The 18,790-nt window shown below is 39.7% G+C and overlaps 1 protein-coding gene across 11 annotated transcripts in view; it reads left to right on the top strand.

Moving 5' to 3' along the window:
• LOC117557273 (RIMS-binding protein 2-like) overlaps positions 1-18,790 on the top strand; it is an 80,212-nt gene that overhangs the window by 20,695 nt on the left and 40,727 nt on the right. For all 11 annotated transcript variants that reach the window (XM_034233030.1, XM_034233025.1, XM_034233024.1 and 8 more), the window contains one exon: positions 17,735-17,842. In XM_034233030.1, coding sequence (XP_034088921.1) covers positions 17,735-17,842 — 108 coding nt within the window. The remainder of the gene's footprint in view (positions 1-17,734; positions 17,843-18,790) is intronic.

Here is an 18,790-nt window from a genome sequence, read left to right as displayed (position 1 = left end):
AGAGGAGTAAAAGTAGCCCCCGACCTGTTTTATTTTTTTTAAGTAGCTCTCATCCTAAAAATGGTTGGTGCTCTAGGGGGTTGAACCTGTGGAGGGTCGGGGGAGAAACAAATCATCTCGGCTGCATACTGTCTCCCCTCTATCAATTTTCTGCTGACACTGCGCTAAATGGAATAATCTGGCGACCCCTCCTTCTGTTCATCTTTTGACTTTAAAAAATACCAGATGTTCTCTGCATGTTTGACACCTTATTAAGCCCCTCGAATGCTCAGGGGACTGACGTTTTTATTTGCAGACTGTGAGATGATGGGGCTGCCATGCTAGTTTGTATTATAATTACTGTGTCTGTAGGGCTTGTAATGCTTTTATGACGAAGAAGCTCCAAGTCGTAATGGAGGCGAGATCTGAGGGAGGACGGGATGTCATTCATAATTAATGTTACAGCATGTATTGTGAATGAGAAAACATAGTTACAATGCCTTTTATGTTGATTTCTTAACTTGGATTGAGCATGAAATACTGGCAAACGATTAATTGGCTACATGAGAATACATCATGAGCATGGAAGTAAAAAAAGAACTGGTTGGAGGAGGAGGGGGCCCTTTCATTTCTATTAAAGCTGCTAAGTGGCGCATGAGGCCAAAATAACTTTACTCTCTCGCGTAAAGAAATTAGACATTTCTGGGGTTTTAGGCCCATAGGGCATGCACTCTAGATTTGTTTTTAGTGCATTTTTACTAGTTTTTAATGAAATAAATAAAAATGACTTTCTCAGTGATCGTACTGGGTAGTTGATTTTGCCAAAAAGAAAATAATCCTCAGATTTATAGATGTCTCTTTACAAATGTAAGTCGATTAAATATTTTAGCTGGGGCTAATAACGTCACTCGAATGTCATGGAAGTTGTAGTACCACCATTTGCTCTCTACATAAATGTCCTTCAACGTCTGGCCCATTCCTGGGAGCTTGGACATCAATCTCATGTTTGGAAAGCCCATTCCTGGATGTAAATTGAATGCCACGTAAAGGTTGTTTTATGAAATGTATGTACTTGGTATGGGAGGGAAAAGTCACTAACAAGCATTTCCAGACACTGCATTTCAATTTATTTTGCACAACCTCACCCAGAGGACATCATGAGGGGCAGTGAAGGTAGATGGCTGGATGCCTAGGGGGAGTAGAGGGGAGTCTCGTGTTGGTTCTTTGTTCTCTAACGCAGCAAGAGAGACTCCATAATCTGTCACCGTCAGGTACCCCCGGGGGTTTAGTTGTGATAAATACAGGAGGGGGTTTGAGAGGACATTTAAGAGGGCTTCTTCATGACTTATATATGAGTACAGGGAGAGAGCGGCTGTTAATAACAATACCTCGGGCCACAAACTGCTTTTTGGTTCTTTAGATATATTTCTCTGCTTTTGTTTGAGACCACTGCAGATGGCACCCTCCCTGTTTACTAACCATAAGAACGTTTTGCAATACCACAGATCTCAAATAAACGTAAGCCTAGTTTTGTGTCCTATTAATAAGGGTGATATTGCCTCCTTGACCACAGTAATAAGAAATTGTTCTTATTACATTACATGTCATTTGTTAGACGCTTTTATCCAAAGCGACTTACATACATTCAGTACTGTGGACAATCCCCACAGGAGCAATTTGGGGTGAAGTGTCTTGCCCACGGACACAACGACATGCTGACTGCAGTGGGACTTGAATTTGCTTTCCCCTGATTCGAAGTCCAGCACACTCTCTACTGAGCCACAGCCTCCTATTACTAATCCTAACCTAACCCATGTTTTGAAAAACCTATAAAAACTAGAAGGGCCCTTGGAGAGCGCCAACCTTCCGCCAAACACCCTATCTCGCAAAAACAATTGTTTATTCACCCTATAATTTGGATTTGTCTGAAAATGTGGTGTTCTTTCTTGGCCAATGTTCCCCCCTTTCACCAAGTTCCATCAAAATAAGGCCAGTAGTTTGTCCCGTGAATCTTCTGACATGCAATTAAACCCGACCAAGAATATAACCTTTTAGTGGGGCGTAATCATAAGTAGGCTACCAGAGGATTAGAGACAAACATGTCTTAGTGTTCTTTGCATTGAAAAATGTATGTGCACAGAAAGTCACGAACGTGCTAAACTACAAGAGATTTATATGGTAATAAGTAAAACAACAAAGACTAACCCCCTAATCGCACCAGGAGCGTATGCGCTGCGTTGCGCTGCGGCTGCGGCGTTTTTAGCGATCGCGGCCACTCTAGTCAATGGGTGCTATTCCACCAGACACGCTGCGCCGCGGCTCGAAGCGTCCCAGAAGCTCCTCGCCGCAAGGAATTTCTAAAATATAGGATGAATCCTATTTTTGACGCGGCGCAGGCAGGAAGTGGAATGTTCATCCAACAACTGCGAGGCTGCACACAAGACGCTCCGCTTCCGCAACGTTTTGAAACGCGCCTGGTGGGTTAGGACGCAGGAGGAGGTCGCAGCGCGGCACAGCCGCAGCGCAGACGCTCCTGGTGCGATTAGGGGGTAATTCATATTGTATTGTAACTCAAAGTGTACCGGAGAAAACACACTGAATAACATTGGACTCTGCAAACATACAGTACCTATATTATATGGATATGGTGATATGAGACAAGTCTTAGATTAATGATAATGTAATATCGTAGTTGTTTTTTGTTTCTTGTTTTAACGACTGCACAACAAGGTGGGGTAGGTAATTTTGGAGAAACCAGCTCGAGTGCGCTAGAATTTGAAAATACACAGCCGGAAGAAATCTGCTACTTCCTTACAGAGCCCCTCCTCCAACACACACGAACGCGCATATGACCAATGAGAGCACGAGATAAATTTGTGCACAGATGGAAGGCTGACAGGCAGGTAGGCCATCCAGTTATTTTAGCCGGGCCGGCTAAAATGATTGGTCGTGCTTTTTACAGTACTACGGCTTCCACAGGTGACATTTTTGTATGGATTTTTTGTCAAAGCACTTAAGTCTTAAGATATTCATTGCTATCGGGATGTTAAGAGCATTCCATGGAATATAACAAGTGTATCTCGAGCCGGTTTCTCAAACTTACCTACCCCACCTTTAAAGTCCCTGTCACACTGTCCGGAAATTGACACCCGATGGACACACGATAAAGGAAATGTTCAAATTCGGCTGTGATCGTAGCAACATCGGGCCATTCGTGAAGCCATCGTATGACCGCCGGTGGAGTTTCTCTATGGGATTAGTTTTGTATCAAAAAGATAAAGCAACACTTTTTCAGAATAAAGCAAAACTATGAGGTTAAAAGAAGAAAAAAAACTGAGTCAAGCAAAATAAAATTAATTTAAAAAATAAAACTATAAGTTGCAAACAAATCATTTGTGTAATCATGTAAACTATAAGTCTTTTCTCTTTGTTTTAACATAGGTTTTTGTTTGCAGTTCTTGTTTCTTCTTTCTCAATGATCAGACTTTTGCTCTCGCTGCAGCTTTCTCTTTTGCGCTCCCTCATTATTTGTTTGAGATTCTGACACAAACCTCCCAGGTGGGCGGGACTTTCAGGGGTGCGTCCCCATTGGCTACTCAGTTTTTGAGTGACAGCCCAGTCCTCCAGCGATTGTACAGTGCAGGCAGCTGTGGTGCGGTAGCTAGCTGAGCGTGGACAGAAGACCCCCAGAAGAACCAGCATTTCAATTATTATAATACTACAAGTGAAAATATATGTAAGTATTGATCATTTGTGTTGTTTGTGCTATACGTTCTGTTTCTTTATTGTGTTAAGTGAGAAGTAAAGCTGTGCTATGAAAGTTAGCTTGTGCTACCTTTAGATCCATAACAATGCAAGCTAAGTAGCCTAACAGTTAGCTACATAGCTAGCAGTGAGTGAGCGTTCAGACACCGGCGCACACACTCAAATAGAGTGGATCATTGAGAAAGCGTGGCGTCCAGAGTCTTATCCCGTTTTCCCACTTCCTCTGAGGGGACAGCACGGAAGGGGGCATGAAGAAATAACTGCACCAGCTTCATCCACGTTGGCGTTACTGTTATCACTGTATGGGCATAGATATGTCTCATAATTATTTGTGTGAACATAAAAATAATTTGTGTGTAAATATGTGATTTGTAAATGTAAAACAACATCCACAAATGCATTTAAAAGATTAGCAAACTCACAAATACATTTGCAAGTGTAAAACGGATCTGCAAATACGTTAAATATGTTCACAAATAAAAAAAAGATCTGTGAATATCTCTTTAACATTTACACCTTTCGATCAGGCATTTGTGAATCCATTTTGTATTTGTGGACCAAAAATGCGCTTGCGGATCTCAAATCTCTGTTCACGGATCTCAAATCTCTGTTCGCGGATCGTCTTTTTACACACACGGAATTTTGAGACATATTTTCCGCTGGTCTCGGCTAAAATCTACTCGTGTCACTCGGTTATTTTCGGAAACCACGTGATGGCCTGCTGATGACGACATTTCCGCATGATTTCAAAGTAAGAGCATGATGGTTTGTTTAATGCTCTGTTTTTGTATTATAATGAACAGCGGAACGTTAGATGTATTCTTCATCACCATAACCCTGACCTAAATACGGTGCTTTTCTACAGATTACTTTATTACTGCACTGGTAAGGTCAAATTAGGCCGATTAATAAGATGTGAAGTGCTTTGTAACTTCGACCCGCTTGACTGAATACACAACAAACAATGAAGAAATAGTTTTATCTGGGCTGCTTCGCTGCCAGCTGCTCCCCCGGGACCCGAAAGTGGCGTATAGCCTGCACTTCAACATCAACGAAAGTGCTCGATATATGCTATATTGAACCAATAACACAAACTAACTGTATCACTATAACATGATGATGATGATGGTGATGAAGAATGCATCTAATGTTCCGCTGTTCATTATAATACAAAAACAGAGCATTAAACAAACCAGTGGTTCCCAACCTTTTTTGTCTTGTGTACCCCCTGAGCCTTTTGTCATACCATGAGTACCCCCTCACTCATACGTGCTGATGATCCTTCACAAGTAGAACGTAACTGATTATTGAATGAAAATAACTTTATTTCATCTCCTTAATTTGAACATCTAATTCTCAGGCATTTTCTTAATTTTAACTTAAATCACTCAATAAAAATGAATATGTTGCCTTGAAAATAAATAATATAATCAAATAAATACATATGAAATCAAAAATAATCAACTTATCTTTGCTATATATATCTTGTAACATTTAGGCTTAAACCATGGAGCCCCTTTGAATAAGTCCCCTTTAAACAGGCATTTAAACTTTAATTCAGGAACAAAACACTTAGCAAAATAATATCCAGAATCAGTATGGCCTTGCAGTTTATTTTCACAACTTTGTTTTGGGGGGGGGGGGGTAAGCACAGTTAGTATATGTTTATAAAACGGACAAGTCAAATCAAGCAATCTGATGTTTCTTAGCCGTGATATAATGAGCGTAGGCCTATATCCAGGGAATAGTTGTTGTTACTTTTCACAAATCAGTATCCCTCCGCGTCTGAGAACCGTTATAAAATCCTAAACTAAACTTTATATAGTTAACTAACTAACTAACTAACTAAGCTTAAGATGGAAACATTTAAGGTTAACTTCGACCTCCAGGGTGGGCTTACTATGGAGGAGTGGATTGAGAAGTGCCTATCTCCAGAAAAAAAAACACCTAAACGACGACATTCGCTATCTGTTCTTGTTGTTGCATAGCAACCACCTCGCACTATGTGCAGAAGGCAACGGAGGGACGATTTTATTTTATTCCCGGGCTGATTTTTAGTCCCAGTCCGCCACTGAACGTAGCTATTATGTAAGGTAGTTGTAAATCAAACAAGTGCAGTACTATGTTATAAAGCCGTGGAGGGCGGGAGTTTATAAACCAAAGAGTAACCGCCCTTACGGGACGCTGTAATAAGTAAAGCGAACGCACCCGCAAGGACACCTGGCTTCCTATTGGTTGAGGGATTTTGACAGGATTGTTGCACAAAAGTTTCGAGCGCGCACAGAAAAAATCTGAGAGCAGAAAAAATCTGTAAACAGCAATATATCTGAGTGCAAGCGTACAGTTTGAGCAGAAGCAGAGCAAATCTAAGTGCAAGCAGGCACTATTTGAGTGCGAGGACAGGGTTTGAGGGAAAGAAATACATAAAGTATGCTCTCAAATTTAAATACCATGCTCTTGAATAAAGATAGGGAATAACCTCCATAGTTTATGTCCGACGCATCTTTGTAACGCACGAAGGACAGGAGCTGCGCTTCTCCACTCACATCTGTCATTTCATCCAGCTGCAAAGCGAACTGACGGCTAGTTTGATTTTGTTCACCACTTGTCCAATTATATTCACAGACATATCATTGATCCGACGGGATACGGTGTTATTCGACAGGGGAACTTTCTGGAGTGTTTCGGCTGCTTTCTTGTCTATCATCATTTCGGCCAACGCAGTCGCTGCAGGGAGAATGAGCTCCTCAACAATAGAGTGAGTTTTTTTTTATTTAGCCACAAGCAGGGACACGGCGTAAGATGCCTCGAGTGCTTTCATTGACACATTCGTGGCTTTCATCATTACTGTCTGGCTCGACTTAAATTCCGACAGCTTTCGTCTGTAAAATTATTCACTTTTATCGACACTTCCCGAGTGTTTGGTGCTCTGGTGTCTCTGTAAATGCGCTGGCTTCATCGCACTATTAGCCAGGACTTCACCGCAAAAGAAGCACTGAGGCTGCGGTGGGTCAGCAGAAGTAGAAATGAATCCAAATAATATATATGTTTCACTGTACTGCCTTAGTTTCAGTTTGGCCTCTTTCTTACGTTTCTCGGTGGGCTCCTCTGAACCCTGGCCTGAATCCAGAGCAAGCGGACGTTTCAGCCATTTATCCATAGCGCAGACCTACCAGTATTTTTCTGGCTGCAGATAAACAGCTGTTTTCATTGTGGGATTTTGGCGCGGTTGTGCGTGCCACAGACTATTGTCTCCCTAGGGAAACAAATCGCGCACTATCATTTTTGACGGGATTATTATTTGTTTTACTTGTCACCTTGGAATTCCACGTACCCCCTACAGTTCCCTCGCGTACCACTAGGGGTACGCGTACCCCCGGTTGGGAAACACTGAAACAAACCATCATGCTCTTACTTTGAAATCATGCGGAAATGTCGTCATCAGCAGGCCATCACGTGGTTTCCGAAAATAACCGAGTGACACGAGTAGATTTTAGCCGAGACCGGCGGAAAATATGTCTCAAAATTCCGTGTGTGTAAAAAGACGATCCGTGAACAGAGATTTGAGATCCGTGAACAGAGATTTGAGATCCGCAAGCGCATTTTTGGTCCACAAATACAAAATGGATTCACAAATGCCTGATCGAAAGGTGTAAATGTTAAAGAGATATTCACAGATCTTTTTTTATTTGTGAACATATTTAGCGTATTTGCAGATCCGTTTTACACTTGCAAATGTATTTGTGAGTTTGCAAATCTTTTAAATGCATTTGTGGATGTTGTTTTACATTTACTATTCACATATTTACACACAAATTATTTTTATGTTCACACAAATAATTACGAGACATATCTATGCCCATATCACTGGCTCAGTGTCATTTCATTTGACCAAATGTCTTTACATATACATTTAATAGATTTTATTATTATCCACCTTTTTGTTTTATGTCCTTTTTATTTAAAACATTCTTTGAGACTTCATCTTCTGGTTCAAATTTCAATAAATGTAATTTGTATAATCACTCTTTTGTCTTTATTCTACATGAAAATGTTAGAGATTCCATTCAAATCTGTTGATTATTCATATCTTCCTCAGGCTAGGAATAGTATGTCGAATTTTTACATTTTTCTCACAGGATTTAGAATGAAACAACACCGGTTTTATCCATTGTGTATGAATGCTTCAGCTCTTCAGACCAACATAGTAAGATGTGAGCATGTTCCTAATTGTGTTGGTATGCAGCCTAGGTCTGGTCTGTTTAATAAAGCAAATATGCCACTTTTATATTGCAGAATTTGTTCAATTAAAGCAGTCTTTAACTGTTTGTCCTAAACATAGCAATATATGCTTTTGAAATGTAACATGTCTTTGAAAAATAATAGTATACAGTTTATATTGTGTATCACCTTTAGCTTAAAAATACATAGATGTGTTTTTTTAATCTATAAAATAAATAGACACTTTATCAATCCCAAATTGGGAAATTATTTAACAGCAGCAGTGTGTTCAGGTATTAAAATATTTAAAGTTGGAATAAAGTATGAACTACACAACACAAGTATAATGCACAGCAATCCATAAGATAAGTCCACTAACATGGCCGAGTGGACTCGGAGTTTGCTGCATGAGTTGCACTGTATGATCTGTGGTGTAGTGGGCTGTCACTCAAAAGCTGAGTAGCCAATGGGGACACACCCCTGAAAGTCCCGCCCACCTGGGAGGTTTGTGTCAAAATGTCAAACAAAAAATGAGAGAGCGCAAAAGAGAAAGCTGCAGCGAGAGCAAAAGTCTGATCATTGAGAAAGAAGAAACATGAACTGCAAACAAAAACCCATGTTAAAACAAAGAAAAAATACTTATAGTTTACATGATTACACAAATGATTTGTTTGCAACTTATAGTTTTATTTTTGAAATTTATTTTATTTTGCTTGACTTAGTTTTTTCTTCTTTTAAACTCATAGTTTTGCTTTATTCTGAGAAATTGTTGCTTTATCTTTATGATACAAAACTAATCCCATATTTCTCAGGCTCCGGCAGCAACTTTGTGAGCGGCAACTTCGTAAGGCACTCGTGAGGGCATCTTGTCAAATCGTGTCATCTTCGTGTTATCATCGGTGCATTCACCCTCACTCTGATCGGGGTGAATGCCCGATGGCACCGATGATAACAAGATGCCCTCACGATGGCCTTACGAAGGGCAACATTCACACACGAATTCAACACGAAAATGAACCTTCGCAAGGTCCTTCGGCAATTTTTTGGCATGCCAAAGATTTTGCCACCGCTCACGAAGTTGCTGCCGGAGCCTGAGAAACTCCACCAGCGATCATACGATGGCTTAAGATGCCCTCACGAATGGCCCGATGTTGCTACGATACAGCCGAATTTGAACATTTCCTTTATCGTGTGTCCATCGGGTTGTTTTATTGCACAACAAAATCATGTAAACATATTATGTAAATAACCCAATTTGTGTTCTGTGAAACTAAAAAGGATATAATATATTATTTTGAAGGACAGTTGACAGGAAGTTGTTGTTGTTATGGAAACAACATTACGGAGAAAACGTAATATTTTCTACATATAAAGATGGATAAAGTAAAGAACAAAGTCTGAAGATCACAGTATCATAGTACTGTAACATAATTGTTTTTGGTACTTTCATTGCAGTTGTATGTCTTAAATGTAATGTAAATGTTGCCTTCGTTTGTTCGGGGCCATCTTCGTGCGAAATTCACAATTCCATATTCGTGTGTCCATCGGGTGTCAATTTCGGGACAGTGTGACAGGGGCTTAAGTGAGGCTCATTTTTATTAAATGACCAGACTTTTCTAGCTGTTTTATTATTTGCCTTTCCCTGCCTTATCATTAAGTCCACATTTGTTATGCCTTTTCATCTAAATGTCCTAGTGTAAATATATTTTGTCAATATTAAACCCTACAATATCGTTACAAAATCAATATCAAGAAATTGGATTTTCCTAATATCACCCAGCCCTAGCCTCACAGCCGAGCGGTTCAGGAAAACTCGTTGGAAAACCCCTGGTGCTGTCCCGTAGGAGAGAGATAAAGAGTCATTGATTTGGCTCTAAATTGTAACACTTCACTGATATTGTGAAGTCCATTAGTATCCACTTCAGTCGAAGGGTTGCCATTGCCTGTCTAGGCTGGTTACAGTTTACTGTCTCTCGTCTCTGCTGGTAATTAAAACAGTGTTCAGGTCAGGAGTCTGTGTAAGGGTGGGGTCCATGGGAGGAGGCATTTCTCCTTCCATTATTACTGGTAGCGGACATAGACTGAACTAATGAAGACACATTTACAGATTCAGCAGACTGCCTCCTTCATACCAATCCTCAGAGCGACACTGCTGAATGAAACTCAACAACGAGAACTTGCAGCCTGTGCAATTATGAAAATTAACGAGGAGTGTTCGGAAATGGAAATGTAGGATGGTCATTACATTTCTCCAGAAGCTCTTACTGTAATTATATTTTAAAACTAAAGGACTTTTGAAAAATTAAGCTGCCACCATTTGCAGCAAGTATTGGGCATGTTGTGAGAAATACAATGATTATCCAAATTCTAATATTTCTGTTTTTTGCAAGTCAGTTAATTCATTTGCCACTGTGCTTTTCCGTCCAGGCTTAGCCAAAAGTAAGCTTTGTGTTGTTTCTGCACGAACTGTTAAAGCAGTGGTTCTCAACTGGTGGGTCGCGACCCAAAAGTGGGTCGCGGACCCGTTTCGAGTGGGTCGCGGATGTGTGAGTGAAGAAAAAAAAATTGGGGGGAAAAAGTCAAACTTTTATTTTGAAGGCCCAATTTTCTAACGCTGTGCATGCAGTCGGCGTTGGACTGGAAGTACCGGATACCATAAACGGTTTTGAATACTTCTGTCACGTAGTGATCATCTTCTCAATAACATATCTTTGCTGATGGCCGAGTCTTCTGGACAATCAGAATCAAGATTGTTGCCGGAAGTCCCCACGGAGAATAACTTTGCGGTAGAACTCTTCTTTATACATCCATGGGTACAACTTCAGATAAAAATGAACACATAATGAAATATGACCCCCGGTTTGATGATTGAAAGGTCACAGAACAATGGGGGCTATCTACCCTAACCCACAATTTAAAGTAAGTCACACAGACTATCTCCTCTTTACTCTTCTCGCAGCAAGATGTCAGAACAAAGTGAAAAACAAACAATGGCATAAAATATTATTAATATGTCGGGTAGTAATAGATTTATTTATTTTCTTCTCAGAGTACCAGAATGCATAGTTTATGTTAGTATTTCTAAAAATCTCCTGGGGGAGAATCCCCCCAGACCCCCTGGGGTTGGGTTTTCAGCATGTGCCTTTTTATATAGTTCAGCTTTGATTCCATCACCTCATTAAACCTTTTTTAATAGCATACTTTAGTTCTGTGAAGGGATATAAGGGATATGCACTGTACTTCACTTGTATTAATATTGTATGCTGAAAAGCGTATATATTACAGCACGATTTTTTTGTTGAATAGATTTGAGTGCTTCAAAATGTTGGGTCGCGATGTATTGACAAAGGAAAAAGTGGGTCCCGAGGCCTGACCAGTTGAGAACCACTGTGTTAAAGCATTGGAAATAATAGTTTTTAATTTTTGTACCACCAATTGGTATAATTAGTGTTATATTGGTGCATTGCTCTAGCAGCAGACCCTGGTTTTACATTGGTCGTGGCTATGATAAAAACTGTATGGCTGCATTGATGCTGCTTTAATACTGCCACTTTGGATATCTTATCCAACAAAGAGATAAACAATGGGAAAACCTGTGTGTGTGCCTATGTGCATGTCTGTGTCTTTGTCTTGCCAGCTCCTTAGAGGCTTATGGGGGGGGGGGTCTCTAGCTGTCAGCTAATAATGCTGATGTTGGCGTTTCTGTGAAACCAGACTGTAGACATTTCCATACGCCCTACAAAAGCCCGCCGTGGATCCCAGACAAAAGGATAATCTAATTGTGGGACCCTAGGAATATGTAAGAATAAATACAATATTTAATGATCAATTGAACTCACATTTTACTTAAGTGCCCTGTAATATAAAATGTATTCTAATTTTCTTTCTGCAAAATATAACAAAAGCAATGTATCCTGGCCCTGAAAGTTCAATATTGAAATGGAAAAAACATCTTCAATAATTTGACAGCACAGTAGCAAGCAACGTAGTAAAACAACAAAATACTAAATAGCTGCGAGTCATGTGAAACTCAGCTGGAGTTTCCAGGTAATTGATCATGTTTTCTCCATTTGCTTGTCTTCTGTTTCTTTTTGTTTTCTTGCAATTCTTTGAGCTGTTCGGTCCACCAAATGCAATGCTGTTGTTTTGGTTGACCTTTAAAACTTAATTTATGATAAATGAGAGTAGAGTGACTCAGCATTGCTCCATTTACTAACGAGGCCAGTAACATGTTGGTGCTGTGACAGCCTGCTGTGCTGCACTACTGTGAGGTAGAGCTCGTCTTTCGTTAGGTATGCTTTGAGTTCAAGAGGAACCTGCAACATTGTTGGGTTCATAATCTGGATTATTGTCACGCATTAAGATCTCCTATAAAGAAAAGGTGTCAGTGTCACAATGAAAAGGGGATTTTCTCTATAAATGCTGTTTTACGGAAAGTAAAGTATTGTAGTCCTTTTCATAATCCTTGAAAACCTGATGCGATTAAACTCCTCTTTTTAAATCGAACGAGCATCAAACGAGTAGACAGCTGACTCAAGGCACAAAATATCTCACGCACCACGAGCTCAGAACCCATCTTTTTATCAGCTGCAGTTGCTCAAATGCTCCCACAGCAAAGACAGAACTAAGATGGGAATTGGACAATTTCGGCTTACTCTGCTGTTCATTTGAGGTCTTATATAATCATGTCTTAGTCTGCATTTAGGATGAAATCCGGCCTAATAAATTATGAATGGAAGCAAAAACTTTTTTCCCATAAAATCACATTCAATAATCAGCTTTACACAGTAGTGAGAAAGTTCTCTGGTTTGTTACGTAACTAAAGTAGCAATAGCCAATTGTAAAAATATTTTTGAAGAAGAAAAAACTCTTGCATTCACAATCGTAAATATATAAGTATTGGCATCAAAATTAACTTCAAGTACCAACAGTACTTGTTATGGGTAATAGCCCATTTTAGATTATTTTGTATGCATTAATGTGTCTAACAAAGCTAGTAAAAGTGGGACCAATTAATAACAGTTATAACTTTTTTTATTTGTATACTGCTGCTGAATATCTTAATTATATATCAATTTGTATTTATTTTTGTATTTCTTTGATTTATATTTTGTATTAGCTAATAATCTGAATCTATAAAGTAACTTAAGCTGCCATTAAAACGTATATTGGAATACAAGTTCAGTATTGGCTTCTTCAAATGTAGTGTATAACTACAGTATGAATTAGCATGAAATGATAATACTCAGGTACTTCAATACAGTACTTGTAAAAAAAAGGGTTATTAAATGTATTGTGCTACATTTCACCGCTGGCTTACCCATACTGACTATTGACTAACTATTGATACAATGAAAAATGCCCCTTTTTGTCCATGATGGTTTGCTCGAGGCCCTGCAGGCTGGGACAGTATGCTAAACAGTGTCAGTGCAGTGAGTGTTTTATACTCCCCTCAGTTATCTGCTTGTAACCACCATGATTGCAGACAGATCACACAGAGCAGAGGGAGAAGGCTCCATTAGGCTCAGCCTCTCCTGACAGACGTTTGTGCAGAGACCCCTGCCCTGCTGCTGCTGAGCTGCATCTGCCTCCTTTACCGAGCCAGGCCAATATGAGCTATAACGCTGCTATGAGAGAGGAAACCGGCTGAATACTAATACACTGGCCTTGAGTGGACCTCACCACCTGCAGCCCTTTACTGTTGCAGCAAATGAAGCAAGGGCAGGGTGGGTTTTTTAGTCCGTAAGAAACCTTGAGAAAAGCCCTGGTGTATTTCCGTGTGATTCCAAGGGAACAATTACAAGACATGGACGGGCTCCAAGATCATTAGAATCCGAATGGAGGCATGCGGAGGCTGGGTTCCCTCTGGCTGGCCTTCCTCTGAGGTGATTGATTGGGCTTTAGTATCGCCGTCCTCAGAGGAAGGCTGGGACATTGGGACCGGCAACATAAAAACTCTGCTTTTATCTAAAAAAACTCATTGAAGCTGCAACTATTTCCGCTAGTTATAGTGTTTTAGCATAACTTCAATGACTTTTAGTGGTGTTGTATGTCCTTTTGCCATTGGCATACTTTAATAATAGCATCCTGTGTTGTATCACCTCTAACATCGCTATGAGACTACTTTGTAAAGTCATCTAGAGGCATGTTTATATAACTGTGGTTCAGTATTAAGTACTTTTCTGTCTTATGTGTAGGAGGGTTGTTTAAGTTCTTCATTCCTATTTTTACCTTTTTTACTTCACAGATAACACCCTCACTTTTTCTGATCCTGCACCAAGCCTGTCATGAAGTCTGCTGCTGTTCTAACAACCAGCAATTCAAACTGAACACTTTGTGCTGCTGCCTCTTACTTAAAGCTTCCCACTGGTAATAATAATAATAATAATAATAATAATACATTTAATTTATATAGCGCTTCTCATCTGCCAAGACAAATCTCGAAACGCTGGTACTCTGGAGGGAACTTTAGGATTTCAGCCTTTGCAGACCATATACATGCTCAAAAACCTACATACCGCATTACAGTAACGGGAAATCCCCCAAAAGTAAAATAGGGCCCCTTTCAACATTTGATGCGCAGTCATGCTCAACAAAAATGTATGAGACAACATTTCCATAAAGGATTTTAGCTGGTGTCCAGCCCAAAGAGAGCATTCAGGTTTAAGGAGAACGCTCCTGTCCTGCTGAGTCACTCACTGCCTGTATTGATTATAATTGTCGTCCATGAAGCATCTTTTATGCCTACAGTCTCAAATAGTGATCACATCTTTGCTTTGACTGCAAGCTTTTCACAACTTATTTAGACAGTGATGGACATTAACAAAAACAGACTTAATTTTGGGAACTGGCAGTGGGCCTTGCCATGACCAGGTTTTTTTTTTTTTAGCAAATAGTCTGTTAATTATGATATTGGATTTTCCATACCAGATCCAAATTCAGATTTTCCATGCCCACTAAGCAAATAATCAGTTTTACCATCACAATGATACTGGAGGATGAACAAGATGGAGCCTCAGGTGCTGGTTTAGTAAACAGCTGGTCATTAGTGTTTACTAAAGTAAAAGGTACAGTAGCGTAAACAACCCTCCAGAGAGCCACCAGACTGGCCATCATGTGCAGTTACCAAGACAACATAATCTCAAAAGATGACATCACATGATTATTTTTTTTCTCATGTTGTCTTTTTTTGTGATGTTAGAAGCGTCTCAAAGTGGCAGAGGGCTATTTCAGGTTAATAATGAGGTCCCAGGAGTATTAACGGAGACAGGTTTACTGGTGTTTCACGTGTGGAGCCATCTGTTTGCTTTTGTGGTGTACCACAGAGGCACTTTGCTACATGTGCTGTGGACACTACAATAACATGAGGCTGTATAGGGTGGTGCAGTGACTATGTATTTTTAAAGGCCAACCCGGAAGTTAGCATTGCAAGCGCTCCCTTGACAAAAAGCAAGGTTTGTTTTCCTTTTGCAATATTTTGGAAAATAAGATCCATTGTCCGTTTATGATATTTATATATATCCTTTATTTAAGCAGGTAAAAAGTCTCAATGAGATTAAAATCTCATTTTTAGGAGCGACCTGGCCAAGAAGGGCAGCATGAACAAAGTTACAACAGATAAAACACAGACAATACAGGCAGACAAATGCAGCGGTCGTAAAACACAAATTAAATGGCACATTAATGATACTTAGCACTTTTGTTCAGCAGGACGATCTCCACATATTTACACCACTTTTATGATTTATTTAAAAAACCTAAATGCATTACTCCAGAGCTAAAAAGCTAACGTGATCACTCCTGAGCTTCACCTATCTCAATGCTAATAGTGGCTAATTTTCAGCATGATGAGGTTGCATTCAGGGACTTCGTAGATTTTGCTCTTTTATGACACAGAAGCTTCAGACATTTACGAGCTGGGTATTTGGTGACGTATTATGTAAGGTAAAATAAATCCTGAACACAAGTGCGTTGACCAGAGGACTTATTTCAGGCGTCTAACCAAAACATTTTCAAAAAAACTTTGGCTTCAAGGCAAGAGAACCCAAGTGGTAAGATGCTTACTCATTTGCAGGTTTAAGATGTCAATCCTGCACCACTCTATTACCTTTTTGTGTCTCACTCTGAGGACAAACCCTCCCTTTACCTGCAGCTTTTCTGCTCACCCTGTCTGCAAATCTGCTCTCTCTGCAGACATTACACTGATGTGTGCCAGGTCTCCTCTCTTCCCTCCGAGCCTCTGGACTCATTTAGAGCATCCCTGTGTCAGAGGCAGGGTGCCGTCCCCTCAAATGAAAGAGCAATCTGAGGTTCCACCACTTCCAGGTTTCCTCCACATGGACGACAAATGATGACAGTCTTGATCACCACATTAACAATCTGCCACGTTGACAGTGTGCCACATCGACTGCTGCTTTGTAGAGCTATCTATTCACTAACAGCTCACAACATAACAAGCTCAGGGTTATGACACTATGTAAAACCACAAAATAACTTTGTGTTTTCACAGATCTCCAGCGTCCAATTTAAAGAAATTGATTGACTGAGTTTTTTTAATTAATTTTGTCATTACAGTATATGTATATTTTGTTGTAATATTTGATGTCAAAGTGTTGGACGACTTTCTCATCCAATATTCAATCATTCTTTGTGAATGCCTTCATTCGGGAATTTCCTGACATTTGGCATAAACATCCACTTGGACTGAACTGATTACATTTTGATGGTTAAATGCCAAGGCCCCTGTGACCTCACAAAACCCAATTGTGCCCTGACTCGTAAATGTAACGCTAATAACGCTAATTTGACAAAACATTTCATACAAATGTTAATAAGGATAAAATGATAGAGTTTAGAATTGTTCTCTTCAAATTGTCAATGGTCAACCTCCCTGTGACATCATAATGTTCTGCAAACCTTTTCTGGACATTATGTAATGCTGAAACTGGAACAAAGAAGGGGGATTATGCCCGTATTTCCCCATTGGGGACACTAATCTTGGATGCCCAACTTGAATATGTGCCGATTCTATATTTTGTCGGGTTGAAGATGTGTGCAAAGCATCCACTTTTAAAAATGATGTAACTTATTTACAGCAACATCCATATTTGAAGCATTGTCTGTCATGGCTGCACATTTGTGTTTTATCCTATCTCTCTCTTAATCCAACATCCACCTCAAACTCATTGTATGGCTGATGTTACACGTCAGAGGATTGTCATCGCACCATGTAACAAAGCTCTCTATCGGCCCTTTGTGAAATAGTCTCCTAGTGAAGACAGCATATTTTCCATTCTATATTACAAGTTTAATACATTCCATCTAAGTCTTTGCTGCATATATTTTCTGGTGTAAGAGTTTGGATATACATGGATGTAGACTGCTACCTGACATGTTGGTGTATTTGTAATTGGAATTTTTCTTGCCCTCTCTTTGTCTCTTGATAGCTCAATATGCAACCACAGCTCTCTGTCCTCTAATGCTGAGTTCATGTGGAGTAATAGGTATTCAGTGCCAGTGGTAGGCTGATTGAGTTGGACTAATGAAAAGCCTTCTCAGAGTGCTGTCATCTGTCAGCCACTATTACATTGTGCTGTGTAAACATTGGCTGAAAGCAGAGGGAGGCATTCCAATTACCCAGAGATGGAACACGATTTAAGCAATTCTATGAAATGAAACTCGATCCCCTTTCTCTCTAAAACTAGTTTCATGGTGTATTATAAAAATAATAGAAAGGCTGTGTTTGCTAAACATCTGTCTGTGTTTCCAGAATGGTACTGACTATGGGTTCTTGGTGCGTCAGAACTCTGAACTCCTGCGAGCCCTCGATGAGCTGGAGAAGACTTGTACCACACTGAGGGAGGAGAATGGCCTGCTGGTAAGTCTAAAAATAATGGCAGAGTCTGCAGTCCTTACTGAAGGCTTCCTAGAAAGTAGGCCAAGAGCACAGTCGGAGCCAACTAAACTTTTTTAACGTGCATAGTTTCAGCAAGGCGTCATTTATCCTGTTTATAAATAGATCATTATCTTGACAGAGTGTTTCCCCATTAATCTTCTGAATGTCTTCCGGGTAACACACGCACATGTTACACTAAGTAGGAAGTGTGCCATTTAATCTTAATTTAGTTTTTGGAAGTATCAGAAACAACGAGATTATGTGATCAGATTACATTAAAAGGTAACTGTATTCCTTTACAGTTGCATAACAAAGAGGTAATCAGATTATGGATACATGTTTTAAAACGGGGATAACTAGCAGGGTAACAATGTTGCTATACATTTGAAAAAAGTGAAAGGAGTCTCGAGTGAAATCATAACTAAACTTCCATTTTATGCTCGTAGCCTCTAGTTCAAAGAATGCTTTCAATTTCCTGGATGGAAACGCGATCAATAATCATGTTGTGTTCTAAGGAGAAAAGTCAGTCAGTGAAAGCAGTGCGATCCCACTGTTAATGTTCTGTGATAGTCAACGTGTAAACATCCAATGTAGGCTCTGAAAGATTGTAGTCCTTTGATTACTTCCGTAACATAGTGAGATCACTATGTAACACTCTTCTTTTGGCTAGCGCTCCAACACATTGGTCTGTTTTCAGACAGAGGGGAAAAGAGGGGACCTTTTTGAACACAGTAGTGGATTTGTAGGTTTTTCAAATGTAAATGAAATTATTTGAATCATTATTTTTATATTGTTAACAAATGTAAAACTTTCCGTGATTACATTTGGTTAACGGGTAATTAGTACATTTCTTTTAAACTACCATTCCAGCTCTGCATTCAATCTAAAAAGATTGTTCAGGAATAAGCAAAAATGTAGAAATGTTGACTT

Source organism: Gymnodraco acuticeps, unplaced genomic scaffold, assembly GCF_902827175.1.
Source record: "Gymnodraco acuticeps unplaced genomic scaffold, fGymAcu1.1, whole genome shotgun sequence".
Taxonomy (NCBI): domain Eukaryota; kingdom Metazoa; phylum Chordata; class Actinopteri; order Perciformes; family Bathydraconidae; genus Gymnodraco; species Gymnodraco acuticeps.
Note: the sequence above shows the minus strand (reverse complement) of the source record. Positions and strands in the feature narration are given on the sequence as shown.